Source organism: Chlorocebus sabaeus, chromosome 3, assembly GCF_047675955.1.
Source record: "Chlorocebus sabaeus isolate Y175 chromosome 3, mChlSab1.0.hap1, whole genome shotgun sequence".
NCBI classification, from domain to species: Eukaryota; Metazoa; Chordata; class Mammalia; order Primates; family Cercopithecidae; genus Chlorocebus; species Chlorocebus sabaeus.
The window spans coordinates 20212990-20236944 of NC_132906.1; the positions used below are offsets into that span (position 1 = coordinate 20212990).

Below are 23955 nucleotides of genomic sequence, written 5' to 3' on the forward strand. Positions count from 1 at the left end.
GGACATTCTAAGAACCTAAGATCAAAACAAACAAAAATCACCTACTGCTAGTAAATGTTGTACAATAACCACTCATGAAACTCCAGCCCTGGCACAAACCATTGCTTTTGATATACTGTTATGCCTACAACATATTTTCTCCATAGTGTCTTGAAATAAAATCCCACCCGGTTCACATTCATTATATAGACTATCTTTATTCATTTAAAAGCCCTTCAGAACCTCCTGTCTCACAAGGAACCCACTTTATGTCCATCAGAAAGACCAAGAAGCACAATTCAGGACAAGGAGACTTTACAGTACAGGAAATGTAAGAAACATAAAGGGTTAGATTGAATTTAAAATTTAGATTGGGAATAAGAATACTTAAGTCTTAAAAAGTCAGAGAAAATAAAACCTTTATAGAATGCACTCTTTTGTGATTTTTATAGGAAAGTTACGATTTTAAAGTGATCTCTTTTAAAACTCTCTGGTAGGGAAACTGAGGAAGCATGTAAATTTTCTAGGACACACAGAGGAGTAAGATAAGACTTCCTTTGGTTTGTGAAATGACTTGAGTTACTTTTGGAAAAACTAGAAACCCCGCATCAGAATCTTAATCATGTGGGTAATATTGTCCATTTTTATCAATTCTACTAAAAAACCCAGCAGAAATATGCTTTTGAGGGTAATATAGTTCTTGCTAAGAGAAAGGAGAGATAAAATATAAACACTTGCCAAGAGCTTCAGAAAAACAAAAATATAGGTACATAACTGGCATTTCACCATTAACTATAACATTATATTAGAGCCCAAAAGTTAAGTGACTAAGCAACTAGAACACCAGGAGGTAGGACACAATCGGAAAGAATCAGATGAGTACTCTGAAGAGTTAAGACCAAGTACCAACAATACAACAGGCAGGTCTACCAAGTCCCTGACGGCGTGATTTGTAATTTTAGAGGCCACATCACCATTTGAAAACAAGGGAAAACCAATTTTTAGAAATTGGTCACATGAAAGACTTAGATGTAATGAATTCACAAAAGTTACCAGATATCATTTCATTTCTCTAGGTAGAAAGAAAAAGGTTTATTTGCAGATGTTTTAGCAGGGTCTGGGGGAGTGATCTGTGCAAAAGTGTTGTTCTGGAAAAAGAGGGAAGGATAACAACATGGATAGTGCCTGAAAGTCCGGAGGATAGCACAATCGCTCAAGATTGCTAGTAATTAGACAGCCACGTGACAGAAACTGGACACAGAAAATCCTGTGAGGGAAAGCCAGAGAGGGAGTTTTTTCCATTTTCCACTTCTGCTAAGTGGTTTGCCGTAATCCAGAAAACTGCCATAAAGCCCAGCAACAGATGTTGGATGTATCCTTGATCCTCCTCTCTCCTAGTTAGGACCAAAAAAAGGTAGGAGAGAAAGAGTGTGGTTTGGCCATCCAAAATTAAAGCTGCAGATGTAGTTTCTCACTTAAGATAGTGAAGGATACCAAATCAGGGAATAAACAAAGTCAAAATACAACAGGCAAGCCAAAAGGGGAAGTCTAATTTATATCTCTAAACCAGCAGATCAGGAAGCCACGTACCACAGTAGAGCTGTAAAATTAGAACTAAAAGAGCAACTAAAATGACAGCATGCTAAATGGTTTACATTTAAAGGTGATGGTCATTTACTGGCACATATATTGTCAATAGCTTGCTTTTTAGTATTGATTCCAGCAGGGTACTTGGTAAGCTGGCCAAATTTGAAGAAGGCAGTTTCTAAGAGAGCTGATACGTTAGGCAGAGAAGTGTGTATAATGATGATAAAAACAGTCACCAAACTACTCAATAACAGGATGAGAAGGGCCTTTTTGTTTGCTACGTTCTCCCTAAAGGCTTCCTTACATACAAATAGGTTACACGGGAAGTCATTTCCTGATGATGCTAGCTAGGTTCCGCAAGCCTGAAAGTTAGAGAGCAGAGGATCTGCTGTATACTTAAGGTGATGTGATAAACTGGTGGGTAATACAAAGACTGAAGAAGTGATAGATAATGAAAAAGTTATGAGATAAGTGCCATTAAAATTTAAAATTAAGGTTAGGTTTAATTTTACTAAAAATTTAGCAACAACAAAAAAATAAATGAAACTATAGATATGGCTTAATTTCAGACAAAAATATATTATTTCCTAAAGATTACAGATTTAGAGAGCAAAAAAATAGTTTAAAACCATGTTTAAAATAAAAATATTGAGGTCAATATGTCTGTGGGCATAAGTATGAGTTTTTGTAAAGTACTTTCTGATGCTTCTCAGCAGTAAAAAGAAACAAACTATCAATGTACAAACAACATGGATGATCTCAAAACACTTAAGCTATGTGAAAGAAGCCAGACAAAAAAAAGAGCACACACTGTGTGATTCCATTTGCATAAAACTCTAGAAAATGTGAGCTCCACATAATGACCAGAAGCAGAACCCTGGGGATAAGACAGGAGGGTAAAAGGGGCAGGAGTCAGGGATAACAAAGGGGTCTGAGGACACTTTGAGGATTATAGATACATTCATTATCTTGGTATTGGTGATGGTTTCATGGGTATTTATAAATATTAAACATTATCAAACGGTGCACACTAAATATGCATAGTTTATTATATGTCAATCATACTTCAATGGAGCTTTTAATAAAACAAAAAAAAGACTTCAAAAATCTCCAGTTTTCAAAGGGAATCCTATGGTACATTTTCATTGAATTTGTATATTGGGGAACTTGAAAGAATAATCCGGAAGGTTTCTGCAAAGACATCAATCATGAGCTAGAACAGATTTCATCATTAGTTTTCCACACTACTGTTCCAGTTTAGAACCTAGAGTTATACAGTTCTGTACACAGACCTTATTTCCCCTTTTTCCTGTGCAGTGTAGCAAATTGCATGAACACATTCCTTATGCATATTTATGCCACCGAGGGCATAGTGTAATACTTGGGGAAGAGAGCAGATGCTAAATAAATACATGTATATTGCTATTGTTAATGACCATCAGTGCTATTAACTTTTTGAAGATCTTTGGTGGGAAGGACAAACAAAGGTAAGTAATAAGAACTGAACTTACGGTGTCCCAGCCAAAAGCTAGTCAAACTTGGTCCTGAATAAATATGTAAGAAGTACATTCTCTGAATCAGGACAAACTCAAAACACAAAATAACAAATGATTATATCATTTACAGGCAAAGGGTTTCAAATGGTTCCTTGACTACAAAAATGTTCGGAAAAAATTATTTTCAAAATCAGAATTTCCTTAAGGCTTTTTGTTTTGAAAATCAAACACAAAGACTTGGGCATAAAATCCTGCATCTATCTAGAATTATTTTTTTTTAATTTATATGGTCTGATTTGCTTGCAAAGAAATAATAAGGTTTCTAGGAAGCTAGGAGATAGTGCTTGGATTCAGTCTTCAAACATGGGTAACAGTAAAAGGGTTGAGAGAATATAACCGATCAAGGATTGTGCTCAAATGTCCAGTTATGTTCACCACTAAGACTGAGAGATTATAAACTGTTTTCAGTGTTCAAGAGCAACAAATATAAAGGAAATACTTAATAAAATGCAAAAACACTGGAGCATATATAAATACATCTAAGACTAGGCCACTAATCTTTATTGTTCCCCCAGATAACCAGAAGCCCTTTCTTGGCAATATGAACTGTTAACAACAGAAACTCTCAACCCCCTCATTTATGGTCTGGCCAACAGCAGGAAAAGACATATTTAGCATCCTATAGTATTTATATTCCCCCTTTCCCTAAAGAAGTTTTTCTCATCAAAGGAAGGAGTTCTATTTTGGTCTCTATTTCCTGAGAGAAATACAGGCATAGTATCTGGTGTCTGTGGCCATCACACTATATCTAATCACCACGTCCACAGCATTCCTGGTGTCTTGCAATATGAAAAAAGAAGACTCTAACCCTTCTAAGGGCATGTTAGGCATGTGATTACCTGCAGAGAATATAAAAGCCTGTAGAGCACTCCAGAGATGACCAAGATGTATAGTCTTGGTGAGAATTACTATACAATGAAGGTTGGCAAAGGAGTCAAATATAATCATTTAGAAACTGGTTTTCACACTATAAAGCTGAAAGGGTTAGTAACCCACTGCTAGAAGCTGTTAATTTTGAGACCCTCAGTTAATAGACTTTGTCATTAAAAGGCATCAAAGTATTCCTAATTACTAGGTTCACATAAGGAAACATTGCTAACTCAGAAGGTCAACTAAAACTGGATTAATAGTGTTACATTTACCTGAGTTTCCTCTCTGAAAGCAGAAGAGGTATCTAAATTTACCAACTGGGTCTAGAAGCAAAGAAGCTCTTAAATCTGTCTTGGCCTTGGAAAGGGCTACAGGAATGTCAGAGAAGGTTTCACAGAGGACATCACTCTTAAAGGAATAGCAGAAGTTTGCTGTGCTCGTCCTGAGAGGTGAAAGACGAGGCTGACAAGGCAGGCATGTGTAGATACTGGCCCTAAACACTGTAGGCGATGGAAACCACTGAAGGACTTAAACAGTGATGTGATCAAATTTATAGATCAGACACTTTAAACTTGTATCCTATGTGTGGGGAGAGGAAGGGGTTTCATTCACTAAGTTAAGGTATTTAAGAGGAATAGCAGGTTTGTAGACATTAGTTCAAAGTGTCTCTAAGACACATTAAGGAGAGACATCTAGTAGTCAGATGGCACTTAGCAGAGAAAACTAAATTGGAAAGTGCTTTTAAAGAATGCTCAGTCTGTTGGCTGGGTGCAGTGTCTCATGCCTGTAATCCCAGCACTTTGGGAGGGTGAGGAGGGAGGACTGCTTGGGGCTAGGAGTTCAAGAGCAGCCTGGGCAACACAGAGAGACCCCCATCTCTACAAAAATAAATTTTTAATTAGTCTAGTGTGGTGGTGTGCACCTGTAGTTCCAGCTATTCACAAGGAAAGCTTGAACCCAGGAGTTTGAGGTTGCAGTCAACTATGATAGCACCACTGCACCTCAGCCTGGGTGAAAGAGTGAGACCCTATCGAAAATAAAAAAAACAAAACAAAACAAAACAAAAGAGGGGAAGGGGAGAGGAGAGAAGGGGAGAGGAGAGAAGGGGAGGGGAGGAGAGGAGGAGGGGAGGGAAAAGAGAGAGAAGAAAAAAAAAAAGAATGCTCAGTATATCAATGACAGATAAGGATATAAGAGTGACTGACATTGCCCAAAGAAATGAAAAGGTCAAGGAGAAAACCCTGGGAGCTACGAGTGTAAACAGTATTTGAAACCTTTTCCAACCTCTCAAGGCACAGTTACTAGTCAATTTGTCTCCTGTGTTCCCACAGCATTTTATACAGATCTGCAGTCTAACACTAAAAAACTGCATTGTGTTTATTTATTTATTTATCTGTCTTCATGTGTGGTACACCACAGATGGCAGCAAGTGTGTCATCTTAGAGCTGATCCTCAATAAACATTTAATCTGAAGGAAAGAATGAAGCAATGCTAAAACTCAATAACAAATAGTTACACTCGCCAAATCCATTATCTCCACTCATCAGTCTACAGATAAGATCATCTGGGTACTATTCTGGGAGCCTAGAGAGTGAATGATTCCATGGATTACCATTATAACATTCATGTTCAAAAACATCATCCAGTCGCGACAGTTGGAACAAGAGCTTTAAAGCCAACTCTCAGGAAGCATTATTCTACAAATTAGTAGAAGTTGTCTGAAGAGTACTGATCCCCTGGAGGTAGATTTATTTATTTGTACAAGACTGTAGAAGCTGTTCTTTCTGTTAGGCAGCTGCAACTGATACACCACCTCTGAGTATTGACCATCCCCAGCCTCCACAACGCTTCCTCTTAAAAAGGAAAATAAAAACCTTCCCTGTCATTCTACCTTTGACCTCTTTCTCTCTCTCAAAATCTTCCACAAAAAAGCATTAATATAAGTAAATAAAATAAAAGCTGAGTTTCTTTAAAGACTATTAGAAATAATCCCTTCGCTAAAATTCAGTTCTGTGATTAAGTACAGAAATGAAAGGACAGACAATGTGGGTCGTAAGTTTCTAATGTGGAATTCAAATGCTACTGCCAAAAGTGATATATTAGCTATGAACAGCATATGGGATCAACACATGCTAGATAATGGGTCATATTACTTATAAGAACAACTCATGAAATAAAGTAATTTCCTCACTGAGTACAAATTTGCTGCTTTTGCACTGTGCTGTGTCTTTCAGTCAAGCTGTCAGTCTTCTACTCAATAAACACAGTCCTGAAAGAAGTACTGCCAAGCAGCTTGAGAGAAGAATCTAACCTATTATAACCCTAAAAAAGAACATATTTATTCTCCGGAAGACAAAAATAAGTCACAAAATTAAATTAAGGCTAAGCAAAGGTAAAAAAATTTACCAACAATCCATACTATCAGAAAGAAGCAGATTCTGTAACATGACTGTGTTTAACAACAAAATTAAGAAAATGGTGTGTTTCTCAGGTAAAAAGAAAAATTACTGATAAGGAAAGGGATTCGGCTTTCAACTGTTAGAAATATTCAGACAACAGGCCGGGCGCGGTGGCTCAAGCCTGTAATCCCAGCACTTTGGGAGGCCGAGACGGGCGGATCACGAGGTCAGGAGATCGAGACCATCCTGGCTAACACGGTGAAACCCCGTCTCCACTAAAAAATACAAAAAACTAGCCGGGCGAGGTGGCGGGCGCCTGTAGTCCCCGCTACTCGGGAGGCTGAGGCAGGAGAATGGCGGGAACCAGGGAGGCGGAGCTTGCAGTGAGCTGAGATCCGGCCACAGCATTCCAGCCTGGGCGACAGAGCGAGACTCCGTCTCAAAAAAAAAAAAAAAAAAAAGAAATATTCAGACAACAAAGAAGAATCATTGTTAGGACATCTCACCTCTGAAAAGTTAAGGACGGACCAAGATACTGACAGAACATAATAGAGAAAATAAAATAAAATTAGAAGTTCTGCCCAGGAGGCTCAACATACATCTAAATAATAAAAGGTACAAGAAAAAAGAACACAGGAAACTGAATAAGTGGGAGTGGAGACAGATCTAAGATGATGTAGGAGCTACAAGTATAAAGAGTCACAAGCCCAGATTCGAGTTCATCGGAATATACCATGGGAGAAACATGAAACTGACAGAAAGGCCAGGAGTGGTGGCTCATACCTATATTACCAGCACTTTGGGAGGCCAAGGCAGGAAGATCCCTTGAGACCAGCAGTTTAAGACATGCCTCAGCAACACAGTGAGACCGCTCCAAAAAAAAAATGGGAAAAACAAAAACAAAAACAAAACAAAACAGGTATGGCAATGTGAAACTGTGTCCCAGCTACTTGGGAGGCTAAGGCAGGAGGATGGTTTGAGCTCAGGAGTTCAAGGCTGCAGTGAGCTGAGATCGTGCCACTGCACTCCAGTCTGGTTGCCAGAACATGACCCTGTCTCAAAAAAAGATAGAAAAGAAAAAAAGAAATTGATAGAAGATGGAATTGATAAATATCAGGTGTGCCTGAATGTGCTGAGGGGAGATTTAGACAATAAGGGAAGTGTTTGGGATGAAAAATACGGCAATATATACATAGAAACAGTCACTTTCTCCTCAATGCTCCCATACAGTATTATACAGACCTTTATTCTAACACTTAAAATTACATTGTAATTACTGATTTACATATCTGTCTCTCTTCATATGTAGTAATTAACTCAGGAAAAAACAAGATGTATGCAAGAAAGGAAAATGACTGTTGTATAGTAAACTGCTTAAGTGGGTACAGTTCTTAGGTTGTCATAATAATGTAAGCATTGAATAAAGTTCTAAACAAAATTATTACATAACTCTTTAGGAAGAATGAGGGATAGAAGTGTGCACGTGTAATGAGGCAAGAGGTGGTAAAGAGCTAAACATTAATTGTCCATGTAGAAATCAACAGATTATTCCTAACACTAAAAATAAATCAAGAAATATCAATGAAAGTATATTGTTTAGTGACATAGAAGTAAATACCAAAAGAAAGACCTAAAGGTTGAAAGCAGTAGTCCCTGGGAAGTAAAATGTGGGAAATGGGAGACTATCAACCAATCAACCTATGACAGAGGATGGTATTTTTCATAAAATACTTTGAAAAACTATCTGGCTCAAGTTCCATGCATGTTTAACAGTGGTAAAAATTCAAATGAAAATTTTTAAAAAGCAAATGAAGGAGAGAAGGCATTGCTATGATCTCTCTCCACTTTCTCCCAGTGACCTCTGGAAATAGAGCTGAGCCTAGTTTGCATTCATGAGGGAGACATAAATCCATAGTGATGAAGGCGGAAAACTTTGAGAAGAAAGTACTATTAACCACTCTGAGTCAAACCCTGAACATGATGCTCAGGGCCACCCAGTTCCTGAAAGTTTTTTCATTTGTAAAACTGCCTGTGACCATTAGAGAACTTGGGTACTTTTCATAGAAAAGGGTTGTCATTTCCTGGACATTTGGAGACAAGTACAATGCTTCTGATGTCCTAAGAGAAACTGCCAGGCAGGCATGCTGTGAGCTATTGCAAAATTGCTTTGATTCATCCCTCTGAAAATATTAACTGTTCCATGACCCATGATTCACATGCAAATAATGTGCCAAAGCTGACTGCTGTAAACCAAAGTTATGATATGCGAAGGATCTCTAACTTGCCTCCCTAAACACTCAGCCAACCATTTGCCAGTCTAGAAGAATTTGATAATGTATACTTCTGAAGTAAAAGCAGCTATGTAATCAAGTGAATTTTTAGTGACTTGTACAGAGATAGGGAGAAATTTAACATTTCCCCTCCTGGAAAAAATTCCAAGAAATTTTTAAATAAATTTATTCTTAAAATACACACAATAATAAATACACTTAATTATCTTTTACGGGATTTAAATGTTTTAAATAGGGCAGTAAACCCTTTGAGTGGTAAGACAGCTTCAATTAAACAGAGACAGATTAAGTGATGAGTTCCTCTGTATGCCAATCTCTAATTCTGTTAAAATATCCGTGGAAATGTAGCAAGATAGAAAATAACATATTTGTCAAACTTCATTCTATATAGTATGCAGCTGAAAGAAATCTTTTCCTTCAAACCTTTTGTTTTGAAAATTTTTTTAACTCATAGAAAATATCAAAAATAGACTATAAATACCCATATATCATTCACCTAGATATTGCTAACTGTTAAGATTTTACCACATTTGTGTTCTCACTCTGACTCGATATTTCTCTCTCTTTCTCTGTGGTATGTCTACTTGTACACACACATACATGTCTTTTTTCTGAAATATTTGGAAGTTGTATACTTTTTTTTTTTTTACTTTATCTCTTAAGTATCTCAACATGCATATCATAAGAATAGGAATAGTCTCCTTCATAACCACGATATCACTATCATACTTAAGGAAATTAGTAATTCAATATCATATAATATAGTCCATATTTAAACTTTTCTAATTTTTTTATAGCCGTTTTTATTTTGTTTTCTCCTCCAGGACCCAGTCAAGTCTCACCATTGCATGTGGTTGTTACATCTCCATAAGAAATGTTTAAATAAGCTACAATGGGTAATGTGATATCAGATGGCATACTACAACAATACTGATGACCTCCCTGGAGGATAAGCCCAGTTAATTGTGGGCCCAGCTTTAGTTTTGTTGAGAGAATACAAAATATGAGGTCAAAACTGAACTGATAGGGCAACAGAGGAAAGATTACCTTCTTAACACCAATGTTCTTATAAAACATTTAAATGCTTATTTAAAAGTAAGGCTGAAAAGTAAAACCACAATGAGATACCACCTTACTCCTGCAAGAATGGCCACAATTAAAAAGTCAAAAAATAATAGATGTTGGCATGCATGCGGTGAAAAAGTAACACTTTTACACTGCTAGTGGGAATGTAAATTAGTACAACCACTATGGAAAACAGTATGGAGAGTCCTTAAAGAACTGAAAGTAGACTACTATTTGATCCAGCAATCCCACTACTGGATATCTACCCCCCAAAAAAGATGTCATTATATGAAAAAGATACATGCACATGCACGTTTATAGCAACAGAATTTGCAATTGCAAAGATATGAAACCAACCTAAGTGCCTATCAATCAACGAGTGGATAAAGGAAATGTGAGAGATACACACACACACCCCCCATGGAATACTACTCAGCCATAAAAAGGAATGAAATAATATATTTTGCAGGAACTTGGATGGAGCTGGAGGTCATTATTCTAAGTGAAGTAACTCAGGAATGGAAAACCAAATTTCGCACGTCATCACTTACAAGTGGGAGCTAAGCTATGAGGACACAAAGGCATAAAAACGATATAATGGACTTTTGGAACTCAGGGGCAGGGAAGCTTGGAGGGGGGTGGTAAGGGATAAAAGACTACATGTTGGGTACACTGCTCAGGTGACAGGTATACCAAAATCTCAGAAATTACCACTAAATAACTTATCCACATAACCACAAATCATCTATGCCCCAAAAACTATGGAAATAAAAAAAATTTTTTTTTTAAATCACTGTCGGCTGGGCACGGTGGCTCACACCTGTAATCCCTGCACTTTGGGAGGCCGAGGCAGGTGGATCACAAAGTCAGGAGATAGAGACCATCCTGGTTAACACGGTGAAACCCCATCTCTACTAAAAAATACAAAAAATTAGCCAGGCATGGTGGCAGGCACTCGTGGTCCCGGCTACTCGGGAGGCTGAGACAGAAGAATGGCATGGACCTGGGAAGCAGAGCTTGCAGTAAGCTGAGATTGCACCACTGCACTCCAGCCCTGGGCGACAGAGTGAGACTCTGTCTCAAAAATAAATAAATAAAATAAATAAATAAATTACTGTCATATTAACAACAAAAAAGCAAATAAAACAGCTGACTAGGTTTAAAAAAAAAAAAAAGGAAGGCTGAGAGTACAGAGTACACCTCGGAGAGTAACCTCAAATTTTTAAGAAATGCCAAAGTAGAGGCATATCCAGGACACCAAATTATTAAACTGTTCAAAGTTACCTTGGCATTAGTCTAGGTTTGGAAAAATCATAAAACGTATTATTTTTCACTTAAGAATAAACTAACAATAGGAGTAATGGACCCCAAATTACCTCTTCTGTAGCTGTTCATCAGACAGTTGCAGCTCCTCTTTTAAACGCATATACCTGTCTTCTCTCAGCAGCCTAGAACCATCATAGAGGCTTAGCTCTCGATCATGGATTAACCTAACAAGATAAGAAAAAAGTCTGAAAATAAATTAATCTGTTTTGAACACTGAAGTTTTTAGAGGCAGAATCAGTCAGCCAACACTCTATTATTGCTGGCAATTGAGTCTAATAATTTTGTTAGATGGACCTTTCAAAATTTCAAATTGGCTAGTGCTGTTACACTTGGCAAAACCGTTGGTTTCTGTATCAGAGGGCAGCAGTCATAAATACCTGATAGGGATATGAAAGAGGGGGAGGAGGAAAAAAAGAAAGTAGGAGGAGGGAGAGCAAAAGAAACAGCTGAATGAGTGTCTCAAGATAACCACAAGGCACATATTAATAAACAAGGCAGGTGGCACTTACTCCCTTCAGTCTAAAGTAATTCTGTAAGGGTTGGCACAAAAATATTTCTATCTTTGGAATTACAATATTTAAAAATACCAAAAATCTTTATAATGAAATAACTACATTGCTTTGCATATGGCAACTCTGATGGTGACCTAAACATCCACATCACACACAGCACAGACTTCCAAATGTTGCAATGGCTGAAAAGCACTGTTCTATATCTCACACCAACCCCTAAGTCTCCTATTGTCCACAATAGAGTTAGCCTACATAGCCTCCATTCTATAAGCACTGAAGGGAGGGGAGGCTGTATAAATGCAGCGGGTAGGAGCGTGAGCGGTGGAACCAATCAGACCCGGGTTCAACTCCAGCTGTGCACCTTACTAGCTGAATGAGTGGGGAGAGGGAGAACGACTCTGTCTCTCTAAACTCATCTTCAATAACGTTAAGGTTGTCACAACTTCACAATATTAATATGAAAACTAAACAGCTAATGTAAAATGGATGCTTAATATAGTTGTTCTCAATCTTGACTGTACATTAGAATCTTCTGGGAAGTGTTTAAAAATACCAATGTTCAGACCTTGGCCTAGACCAATTACATCAGAAAATTCTGATGGCGAAGCCCAGGCATGAGGTTTTTTTTTTTTTTTTTTTTTTTTTTGAGACAGAGTCTCACTCTTGTCACCCAGGCTGGAGTGCAGTGGTGCGATCTAGGCTCACTGCAACCTCCACCTCCTGGGTTCAAGCTATTCTCCTGTCTTAGCCTCCTGAGTAGCTGGGATTACAGGCACACACCACCATGCCCAGATAATTTTTGTACTTTATTTTAATAGAGACGATGTTTTGCTATGTTGGCCAGGCTGGTCTCGAACTTCTGACCTCGGGTGATCCGCCCACCTTGACCTCCCAAAGTTCTGGGATTACAGGTATGAGCTACTGCGCCGGCCTGCATCAGCCCTTTTTTTTTTTTTTTTTTTTTTTGAGACAGAGTCTTGCTCTGTCACCCAGTCTGGAGTGCAGTGGTGGGATGCCAGCTCACTGTAACCTCCACCTCCCGGGTTCAAGCAATTCTTCTGCCTCAAGCCTCCTGAGTAGCTGGGACTACAGGCACGTGCCACTACGCCCAGCTAATTTTTGTATTTTTAGTAGAGAAAAAGTTTCACTATCTTGGCCAGCATGGTCTCAATCTCTTGACCTTGTGATCTGCCCACCTTGGCCTCCCAAAGCACTGGGATTATAGGTGTGAGCGACTGCACCTGGCTGGCATCAGTATTTTTTAATTCCCATCCTGCAAGGTGATTCCAAGGTTGAGAACCTGAGCAGCACTGGCTTAGCACAATGCCCAGCACAGAGTAGGTACTCAATAAATGGTAGTAGCTGCTTCTATTATTACTACTTGCAAACATGCAAAAGATAGCTAATAAAATGGGACTATTATCATGTCTGTAGTTGTCTGTTTGGGAGAAAAAAATATTGTAAATCTATGGAACGTTTATGGTAAATCACTGAAAGTTTGTGACTATTTTTAAATGTTCTAAAATCTAATCAGGATTAACATAATGTATTTAGAATTTTTAATTACATTCAGTATCTGCATCACGTTAAGAAAAAAAAAACTCTGAGTGGTTAGTTGGGACAATGGCTTATTCTACTTATTTAACCTTTCCTAATGAGTCAAAGTTAAAAATCAAATGTCTACAAGTTAGAGAACCAAAATAAATTTTAAAAAATCAGTATCATTAATTTCCTAAAATGATACAGGATGGGAATATTTTCTACAAAAGTTACACATGAAGAGGCTTCTCTTAACATTAAATTCTAGAGAAGTTTTAAGAATGTGTGGAAATTTTTCCCAACTAAACCCAAAATAAGAAAACAACAGTTACAGAAATGTTCAAGTTTACAACCAACAAAGTGAGCTTTTTTAGTCTACATAAAACATAATTTAAAGGTATTATATATTTTATATACAAAACTAATTTTCTCCCTCTCTCAAAAAAGATTTCAACAAGACCAACCAATAATTAAGATCTATGATTCATAAGGAGTTTGTAAATACTGAAGCTGTGACTCTGACAAATTACAGAAACTTCAGCAATGTGACATGCTGCATATATACACCTGTATATATAAAGTCTTTCAAACTTACTACTGAAGCACTTTCTTTTTGCAGCACCTACACACGGAATTTTGCTATGGCAGTGGTTTTTCCCAAAATGTTCATTATTTGGAGTTTTACTGCATTGTGTTCATAACAATAAAAAAGTGCCATTCTACTTGGTATATAATCATGATTTTTCAGGATCTACACAACCCAGTTTAAAAAAAAAAGAGAAAGAATGAGATAGTTCCATCTTTACTGCTTAAGTCAGAGTAGTTGGGGTGTGTGTGTGTGTGTGTGTGTGTGTGTGCACGTTTGGGGGATTTTTGTGACACCTACCCACCTTTGCAATACAGCAAGTGTGCCCGCATTCACCCGGTGAATGCCATCCAACAGGACCAGCTTGCCTTCCAGAGCAGCATTCACAAGGGGTGAGGACCGCCAGGCAGTGTCTCCATTTGGAAGGGTGTATCTCTGTTGTAGCAGATCACGTGCTGTCATATCCTAAAACAAATCCCCACCACCCACCAAAGAACACGACAAATTAATTTTTAAGACATGCAACACAGTTCACATGGCTTTATAGAGTCACCACTGTCTGAACTTTTAACATTCCATATAACAACAGAGAAGTCATCTTCTCCAATCCCCAAAAAAAAAGCTCTTCAGAAAGTCTTTTTTTGGTCATTTTAAGAATTTTTTCCATTACTCATTACATAATATAGTGAGAGTGAGAGGTTTTTTCCCCTTCTTTATATTTAGCATTTTCTTCCGCTTTTAAAATGTAAGTTTACATAATGGCAGTAATTTCTACCTGAAGAACAGAATTTAACTCAATCAGCTCTATTCCTGTGTTTTCGTATGCCAACTCTTATGGTGACCTAACCATCCATAAATGAAGAATCTTGTAGTATAGTTTGAAGTCAGATAGCGTGATGCCTCCAGCTTTGTTCTTTTGACTTAGGATTGTCTTGGCAACGTAGACTCTTTTTTGGTTCCATATGAACTTTAAAGCAGTTTTTTCCAATTCTGTGAAGAAACTCATTGGTAGCTTGATGGGGATGGCATTGAATCTATAAATTACCTTGGGCAGTATGGCCATTTTCACAATATTGATTCTTCCTATCCATGAGCATGGTATGTTCTTCCATTTGTTTGTGTCCTCTTTTATTTCACTGAGCAGTGGTTTGTAGTTCTCCTTGAAGAGGTCCTTTACATCCATTGTAAGTTGGATTCCTAGGTATTTTATTCTCTTTGAGGCAATTGTGAATGGAAGTTCATTCATGATTTGGCTCTCTGTCTGTTACTGGTATATAAGAATGCTTGTGATTTTTGCATATTAATTTTGTATCCTGGGAACTAGAAGTACCATATGACCCAGCCATCCCATCACCGGGTATATACCCAAAGGATTATAAATCATGCTGATACAAAGACACATGCACACGTATGTTCACTGCGGCACTATTCACAATAGCAAAGACTTGGAATCACACCAAATGTACATCAGTGACAGACTGGATTAAGAAAACGTGGCACATATACACCATGGAATACTATGCAGCCATAAAAAAGGATGAGTTTGTGTCCTTTGTAGGGACATGGATGCATCTGGAAACCATCATTCTCAGTAAACTATCACAAGAACAGAAAACCAAACACCGCATGTTCTCACTCATAGGTGGGAACTGAACAATGAGATCACTTGGACTCGGGAAGGGGAACAACACACACCGGGGCCTGTTATGGGGAGGGGGGAGGGGGGAGGGATTGCATTGGGAGTTATACCTGATGTAAATGACAAGTTGATGGGTGTTGATGAGTTGACGGGTGCAGCACACCAACATGACACAAGTATACATATGTAACAAACCTGCACGTTATGCACATGTACCCTAGAACTTAAAGTATAATAATAAAAAATAAAATAAAATAAAATGAAGAATCATGCAAACTCAACATGCAGAGATGTTTATCAATAATGTGCATTTTCTTGCAGTTGATGAGTTTCCCTGAAAAGCTATACTAGGACCATCACAGGGACTCATTTTATTTAAAGAGACTTCATAATGGAGGAAATTGAGGACAGTCATCAGATGAGGTACAGGAATTGGGAAACAATAGCATACCACTTACAAGCAATTTTTAAAAGCACACACACAATGTGCTAACAATAAAATAGTGTAACAGACTTAAGCAAACTATTAATAGTTGTGGCATATAAAAGTTTATCTACTGTAAAAAAAACTGGAGCTATATAATATGAACAATTTTTTCTTACATGCATTAATGTGGATAGTTTCTTTTCTATCACCTTCAGATACATTTTGTGTGACTTACAGTAAACAAAAGTTAAACACATTTACAATCACTTTTATCCAAATATTTAAAGTCTTCTGTAAATTCTTGGCTACATACTCCCAACTTTCAGCAGAAGAAAACTAATTAATTTGCTTTATATTCATAATGGCAATGAATCTGTATTGAAACCAAGATTAAAATTTAAGTCTTAATTATTTCAATCTTCTCACTATCAAGAAAGTACTGACTAAATGGCTATTATTAAAAATTCAAAAAACAACAGATGCTGTTGAGGTTCTGTAGAAAAAGGAACATTTTTACACTGTTTGTGGGACTGTAAATTAGTTCAACCATTGTGAAAGACAGTGTGGCAATTCCTCAAAGACCTAGAGGCAGAAATACCATTCAACCCAGCAATCCCATTACTGAGTATATATCCAAAGGGATATAAATCATTCTATTATAAAGACACAAGCATGCATATGTTCATTGCAACACTATTCGCAAGAGCAAAGACTTGGAATCAACCTAAATGCCCATCAGTGATAGACTGGATAAAGAAAATGTGGTAAATACACACCATGGAATACTATGCAGCCATAAAAAGGAACTAGATCATGTCCTTTACAGGGACATGGATGGAGCTGGAGGCCATTATTCTTAGCAAACTAACGCAGGAACAGAAAACCAAATACCACATGTTCTCACTTATAAGTGGAAGCTGAATGATGAGAACACATGGACACATGGTGGGGAACAACACACACTGGAGCCTGTCAGAGGGTGAGTGGAGGGAGGAGGGAAAGCATCAGGAAGAATAGCTAATGGATGGTGGACTTAATACCTAGGTGATGGGATGATCTGTGCAGCAAACCACCACGGCACACGTTTACCTGTGTAACAAACCTGCACATCCTGCACATGTACCCCTGAACTTAAAAGTTGGAAATTTTAAAAAAAGAAAGTACTGACTTAGGAAATATGAATAGGCTCATTTTGAATCATAAAGACCTTCAAAAAACAGTAACATTCAAACTCAGCAAGTTCCCATAAACTTAAAAGGCTGGTTTTGACGCATTGTTGAAATTTGTCCTTTTTAAATAATTTTATTTAATTCTTCAATTATGAATTCTAAATTCTATGCAAACTATATGAGCAATATCACTCTCTTGCTGCCAATGACAGTTACAACAACCAAGACTAAATTGATCACCATCATCCGTGTTTACTGAGCCAGTCACGACATTCCTCATCTTTTCCTGGGCCCAAGCAAAAGATTCATTCCCACTCATGTTTATGCTACAGAAAACCAAAGGGATCACTCTCAAGGAGAACAGGACAAAATCAAAATAAGTGTCTGTGGGTCATTTTTATAGTCAAACTATGACAAAAATCCAATATTATATATGTATATACATATGCATATAAATATATATGTGTGTATATATATTTATGCATACAAATATATACACACACAGAATTTTTTTAAGTAAATATAAAAACAGATAAATTTAAAGAAAACTCTTGGTATGAATTATTCCAGAAAAATATTTGCCATAGAGTCACATCACACATTACCTTGGAAAAGTAAACAAAGAAACAGAAAACACAGTTTAGCCCTGTGGTTCAAAATTAAAGATACATTATCAGAAACAGCTGGGGAACTTCTGAAACATATATAAACTTAAGCTCCACCACCGTGAAGATTCTGATTCATCAGGGCCAACATGGGGCCTACCATCTGTTTTTTATTAAACATTACATAGATGATTCTGATACGCCTCCCAGGTGGGAAACACTGCTTTAAAAGACATTAAATTAAAATTCACTTATTTATACACTTCCTTGTTCTAATATGATGTGAGACTGCAAAAAGATATACAAAATGCACAACAAAATAACATAAATTAAAAGTAAAGTTAAAAAATGAGGGAAAAAAGTAGGCTTTGTCTATTTTAAGGATTCCTATTGGAATTCAGCGAGGAGAGATGAAGGCATTCAATTAATATCACATTTTCAAAGAAACTAATGGATGTTAATTTTGAAAATCACAGCTTCAGACTGAAAACAGCTGATATCCTGGCCCAATAAAGGTCAGGAGTCTTTCGCTTGGGTCCAGCATAAGATGAGGAATGTTGTGACTTTAGCAGATATAAGAGGCTCAGACTCCTAAAGAGCTGAGGCTAAAAACTGGTAACATTTTTTTTTTTAATTTCAATAGAAAGAATTCCTCATTCTCATACCAACATATCTGAATCACCATTCTGTGCATGATATTAAAAAGCACTATTTCATTTGGTCATGATTCCAAAGTATTTTTATATATTATTAATTCACAGGATGTATACAGTACTTACTTTATTCAAGTAAGTAAACATTTACTAATAGAGATGATAAGAAAGACAACTAGTACATAGGGCTCTTCTTTTCCAGCCTAGTAGTTGGAGACTCCCTTACATTTGCTAAAGTAAAATGAATGATTATTTGTTGCCATACAATATGCAGCAGGAGATCAATATAGCTCAGTGCTATAAATGCCAACCAAAGCTATAGACCAGAAATGTTCTTCCTCTTTTCAATCTTCAGAGGGATAGAACATGGGAAATACTTGATATTTCTTAGAAGACTAGCTCAGTTAAATTTTATCACCTAAACTCCGTATACCATCACATTAGAAAGAGCCATTCTTCATTTCTAATAAACACATACATGCAGATAGACAGATGATTGATAGATAGATAGATAGATAGATAGACAGACAGACAGATAGAGAGAGATTTTTAAAAAGTATTTTGTAGAGACAAGTTCTCACTCTGTTATCCAGGGTGGTCTTGAACTCCTGGCCTCCAGCAATCCTCACACTTCAGCCTCCCAAAGTGGCAAGATTACAGGCATGAGCCACTGCCAATTTCTAATAAACCTTTGCATCAAAATAAAAACCTTCCTAAGAGAAAGAAAAGCACTCCCTTTAATATAAGCTATTGGTTTTCATAATTAAGAACGTCTATTGAAAGACAAACATTTCAGCTTTTCCTTAAAGAGATAGTTGGCCCTACTTTCCCCAATATTAGTTGTTATCAGAAGCTATTTTCAATTGTGTGAAAGTGCAAGGACACCAAAGTAAAACTAAACTTTCACAGAACAACTGAATCTAATCAAATCTAATTAATAAAACTTTTTCAGCATAGGCTGAATGGGGAAGTTATATGAACTAATTTCAGGTAAAAAGCTAATGTTTAAAACAAAGTAACATCATTTTCAAGGGTTTCTGTCTATGGAGTATTTGGTTTGTAGTACCATGAAATGATTGTTTTAATATCTTTAACAGACACTGCATCATTGAGTTGTGAAAAATATGTATCATTTCCTCATTCTTCCCATCTACATGCACATTGCTATCAGCAAGTAGAAATGCAAATTTCTTTTTACGAGTGTGCTTATTCCATACAGGCATTTGGGAAACACCCTAATAAAAATCAAGAAAAAATCAATTTTTGCATATATTTTTGCATATATTTTTCTTATCCTGAAACTCTTGAACTTAAGAGAATAAAAATAGCACTAATGATATCATAGAGCCTGATCCACTTCCTCTTTCTGCATTTCCTTAACATTTTTAAAATAACAGGACATGAAATTCAGTTCCTTTAGGTCTACCATTGTCTAACCTTGAACACCTCACTTTCATTCAGATCCCTGGAAAACATCCATGTATCTCTTACGATTCCATGTCAATTGGAATTATATTCTTTTGATTTGTGATGCAGAAACTCTACTGAAAATAAAAATATCCTGTTAATATGAGAAGCATAACTCAAGAAATGCATCAGAGAATATAAATTTGAACCTTAAAGTGATTATATGCCTTAAATGTTTTTAGTACCTTTAAATGATCTAAGCTAATTTTTTTTGAGAATTCCTTTGAGAAATCCAGATATAGTCAACAGCTCAATAAAATAACTGTACAAAGTGGTTGTGTGTATAGTATCTAGAATAACATTAGAATTATTTTTCCAAGGCATAATGTCATTCAGAAAAAAATCTGAAAATATTATAGTACATTTATAGTGTAAAGAAATTTGAGCTACCTGTCTTCTTACTAATACTAAAGTAAAATTTTACATTATAATGCACATATAACTGTCTTACAAGAAATTAAAATGATTGTAGCAAAAATAGAATATCAAAGTAGATATAGAGTATGACTTCACCAGGGTTTAAAAATGTACATTTCTACCACATATATAAACCCAGGAGTTTCAGAAAGTATTTAAGTTGGCTTGCAAAAATATGCTTAATATAATGTATTATAAAATTAAACATAAGTGGACAAGGAAAACTAAACAAGGAAAGGTGAAACTAAGAGGAAAAAATAATATACAAAAATATCTGAACAGTCTAAAATTTGAATCTAATATCCAACATAAAGAGTGACATATTAAAAAAAAGTTTCAGGTGTTCCTGTATTAGTTTGCTGAGAATGATGGTTTCCAGCTTCATCCATTTCCCTGCAAAGGACATGAACTCATTCTTTTTTATGGCTGCATAGTATTCCATGATGTATATGTGCCACATTTTCTTTACCCAGTCTATCATTGATGGGCATTTGGGTTGCTTCCAAGTCTTTGCTACTGCAAATAGTGCCGCAATAAACATACGTGTGCATGTGTCTTTATAGAATGATTTATAACCCTTTAGGTATAGACACAGTAATGGGATTGCTCGGTCAAATGGTATTTCTGGTACTAGACCCTTGAGGAATTGCCATACAGTCTTCCACGATGGTTGAACTAATTTACACTTCCACCAACAGTTTAAAAGCATTCCTATTTCTCCACATCCTCTCTAGCATCTGTTGTTTCCTGACTTTTTAATGATTGCCATTCTACTGGCGTGAGATGGTATCTCATTGCGGTTTTGATTTGCATTTCTCTGATGACCGGTGACAATGAGCTTTTTTTCATATGTCTGTTGGCTGCATAAATGTCTTCTTTTGAGAAGTGTCTGCTCATATCCTTTACCTACTTTTTGATGGGGTTGTTTTTTTCTTGTAAATTTGTTTAAGTTCCTTGTAGATTCTGGATATTAGCACTTTGTCAAATGGATAGATTGCAAAAATCTTCTCCCATTCCGTAGGTTGCCTGTTCACTCTGATGACAGTTTCTTTTGCTGTGCAGAAGTTCTTTAGTTTAATTAGGTCCCATTTGTCAATTTTGGCTTTTGTTGCCATTCCTTTTGGTGTTTTGGACATGAAGTCTTTGCCCATGCATATGTCCTGAATGGTATTGCCTAGGTTTTCTTCTAGGGTTTCAGTTTCTAGTTTTCCTAACACCATTTATTAAATAGGGAATCCTTCCCCTTTTGTTTTTGTCAGGTTTGTCAAAGATCAGATGGTTGTACACGTGTGGTGTTATATCTGAGGCATCTCTTCTGTTCCATTGGTGTATATATCTGTTTTGGTACCAGTACCATGCTATTTTGGTTACTGCAGCCTTGTAGTACAGTTTGAAGTCAGGTAGAAAGATGCCTCCAGCTTTGTTCATTTTGCTCAGGATTGTCTTGGCTATACGGGCTCTGTTTTGGTTCCATATGAAATTTAAAGTAGTTTTTTCTAATTCTGTGAAGAAAGTCAGTGGTAGCTTGATAGGGATAGCATTGAATCTATAAATTACTTTGGGCAGTATGACCATTTTCATGATACTGAATTTTCCTATCCATGAGCATGGGATGTTTTTCCATTTGTTTGTGTCCTCTCTGATTTCCTTGAGCAGTGGTTTGTAGTTCTCCTTGAACAGGTCTTTCACATCCTTTGTAAGTTGTATTCCTAAGTATTTTATTATCTTTGTAGTAATTCTGAATAGGAGTTCACTCATGTTTTGGCTCTCTGTTTGTCTATTATTGGTGTATAGGAATGCTTGTGATTTCTGCACATTGACTTTGTATCCCAAACGTCACATGTTCTCACTCATAAGTGGGAGTTGAATGAGACCACATGGACATAGGGAAGGGAACATCACACACTGGGGCCTGTCTGGGGATGGCGGGGCTAGAGGAGGGATAGCATTAGGAAAACTACCTAATGTAAGTGACAGGTTGATGGGTGCAGCAAACCACCATGGCACGTGTATGCCTATGTAACAAACCTGCACGTTCTGCACATGTATCCTAGAACTTGAAGTATTAAAAAAAAAAAAGTTACAGGTAGTAGCTCATGCTTGTAATTCTAGCACTTTGGGAGGCTAAAGTGGGCTGATCGCTTGAGCTCAGGAGTTCAAGACCAGCCTGGGCAACATGGCAAAACCCTATCTCTATAAAAACTACAAAAAAATTGCCAGGCATGGTGGTGCACACCTGTAGTCCCAGCTACTTGGAGGGCTGAGGCACAAGGATCACTTGAGGCTGGGAGGTGGAGGCTGCAGTGAGCCAAGATTGCACCACTGCACTCTAGCCTGGGTGACAAAGTGAGACCCTGTCTCAAAAAAAAGTTACATATGCCATAACGCTCACAACATCAACACCAAATCAGAAGCAGCACCACAATTCTTGATAATAAAATTGAGAAAAATTTGTCTCATGGGTCAGTTCATCCTATAGAGAACAACATGTTAAAGAGTTAAAAATAGAAGTAACAATAATTATGGCAGCTAATCCTTATGGAAAGCCTAACAAGTACCAGGTACTTGCATACATTAACTCATATAATCCTTATAACCTGAAGAGCCATGTACAATTATAATCTTCACTTTACAGAGAAGAAAACTGAGGTATGAAAAGGATAAACAATTTACCCAATCAAGTACACACAGCTAGCAGGCAGAGGAGCCAGACTGTCCTCAAGTATATTATTACAATGAACACAGCACAAATTTCACTAAAAGAAATTCCATAAGGAAAGAGCTGGATTGGATTAAACAACCCATGAATAGATTGTAGAGTTAATACAGGAATGTACCAATAACACACCTCTCAGGCTAGCTTCACAAATTAACTTCTATTAAGTCTCAATCATCTTCTTTGAGAACAGTTAAAAAGTGTGACTATTATGCTAACCACTCCCCAAACAGACCTCAAATACAGCTAGTCTTCACTGCTGTTTTAAAATTTCTTTCAAAACATATAAAAAAGATTGAAATAAAAATGCTTTAGTTAAAAGTAAGTACATCTCTAAGTAAATACGATTCTTCATTCTCATTTCTGAATTAAAAATAGAAACAGTAGGCATTTACTATTTTTTCAGTTGGGGTAAATAAGCACTAATAATGATTCTGTTTTCCAAGGGAAACTAGCTGAATTTCTGTAGGCTTTCCAGGTCTACCTCAAAGGAGTTTTACTTAAGCAAAACTCATTATACCAGGAAAATACCATACCAGTAGTATAAACAAGAATAAAACCTGGAACTTATGTGAATAAAAGAATATACCAAGAATAAGCTATCGACTTTGCAATACAGTATTAACTATGCCCGCACCTATTAGTGGCAGAATACTACATAAATATTGTATAAACATACAATGTTAATAGCTTTTAGGTCCTGAAATAGAAAGAAGCCATTATTTCCGGAATCTAAGCATGCTCAGTGAACAGAACACAGGCATGCTGCCAACATTCCTCAGTGTCATTTATGTTTGATCTCAAAAAGGCCTCTCACTTTACATATATTGTAAAATTATTTGTAATCCCTTTCATCCTTCTCCCTCAAGTTCCTCTTTTGAAGAACTATTTTTAACCTGTAGCACATAAAATCAACTCCCTTTTATGTACAGGATGAGATGTTGACGTTACAAGCCTACTATGATTGATTTCAGTTACTCTGTTGTCAATGGGGGAAAAGCTGATTTTGCAGTTGTATGCATGGTAAGCACTGGAATCTATTGCAAGATGATCTGCTGCAGTTAAAGATTTATACAATGAATACAGAATAAATTTCTCTCATTGAAGATAACCAGAAGTCAAATCCACTATGTTACTAACAACTGATTCAAC

General features: G+C 36.8%; 1 protein-coding gene across 2 annotated transcripts in view; it reads right to left on the reverse strand.

Annotated features, from left to right (window-relative positions):
- VWA8 (von Willebrand factor A domain containing 8) overlaps positions 1–23955 on the reverse strand; it is a 381976-nt gene that overhangs the window by 253167 nt on the left and 104854 nt on the right. For both annotated transcript variants that reach the window (XM_007960236.3, XM_073013736.1), the window contains exons 13-14: positions 14015–14175; positions 11124–11237 (exon numbers count right to left, since the gene is read on the reverse strand). In XM_007960236.3, the coding sequence (XP_007958427.3) occupies positions 11124–11237; positions 14015–14175 (275 nt within the window). The remainder of the gene's footprint in view (positions 1–11123; positions 11238–14014; positions 14176–23955) is intronic.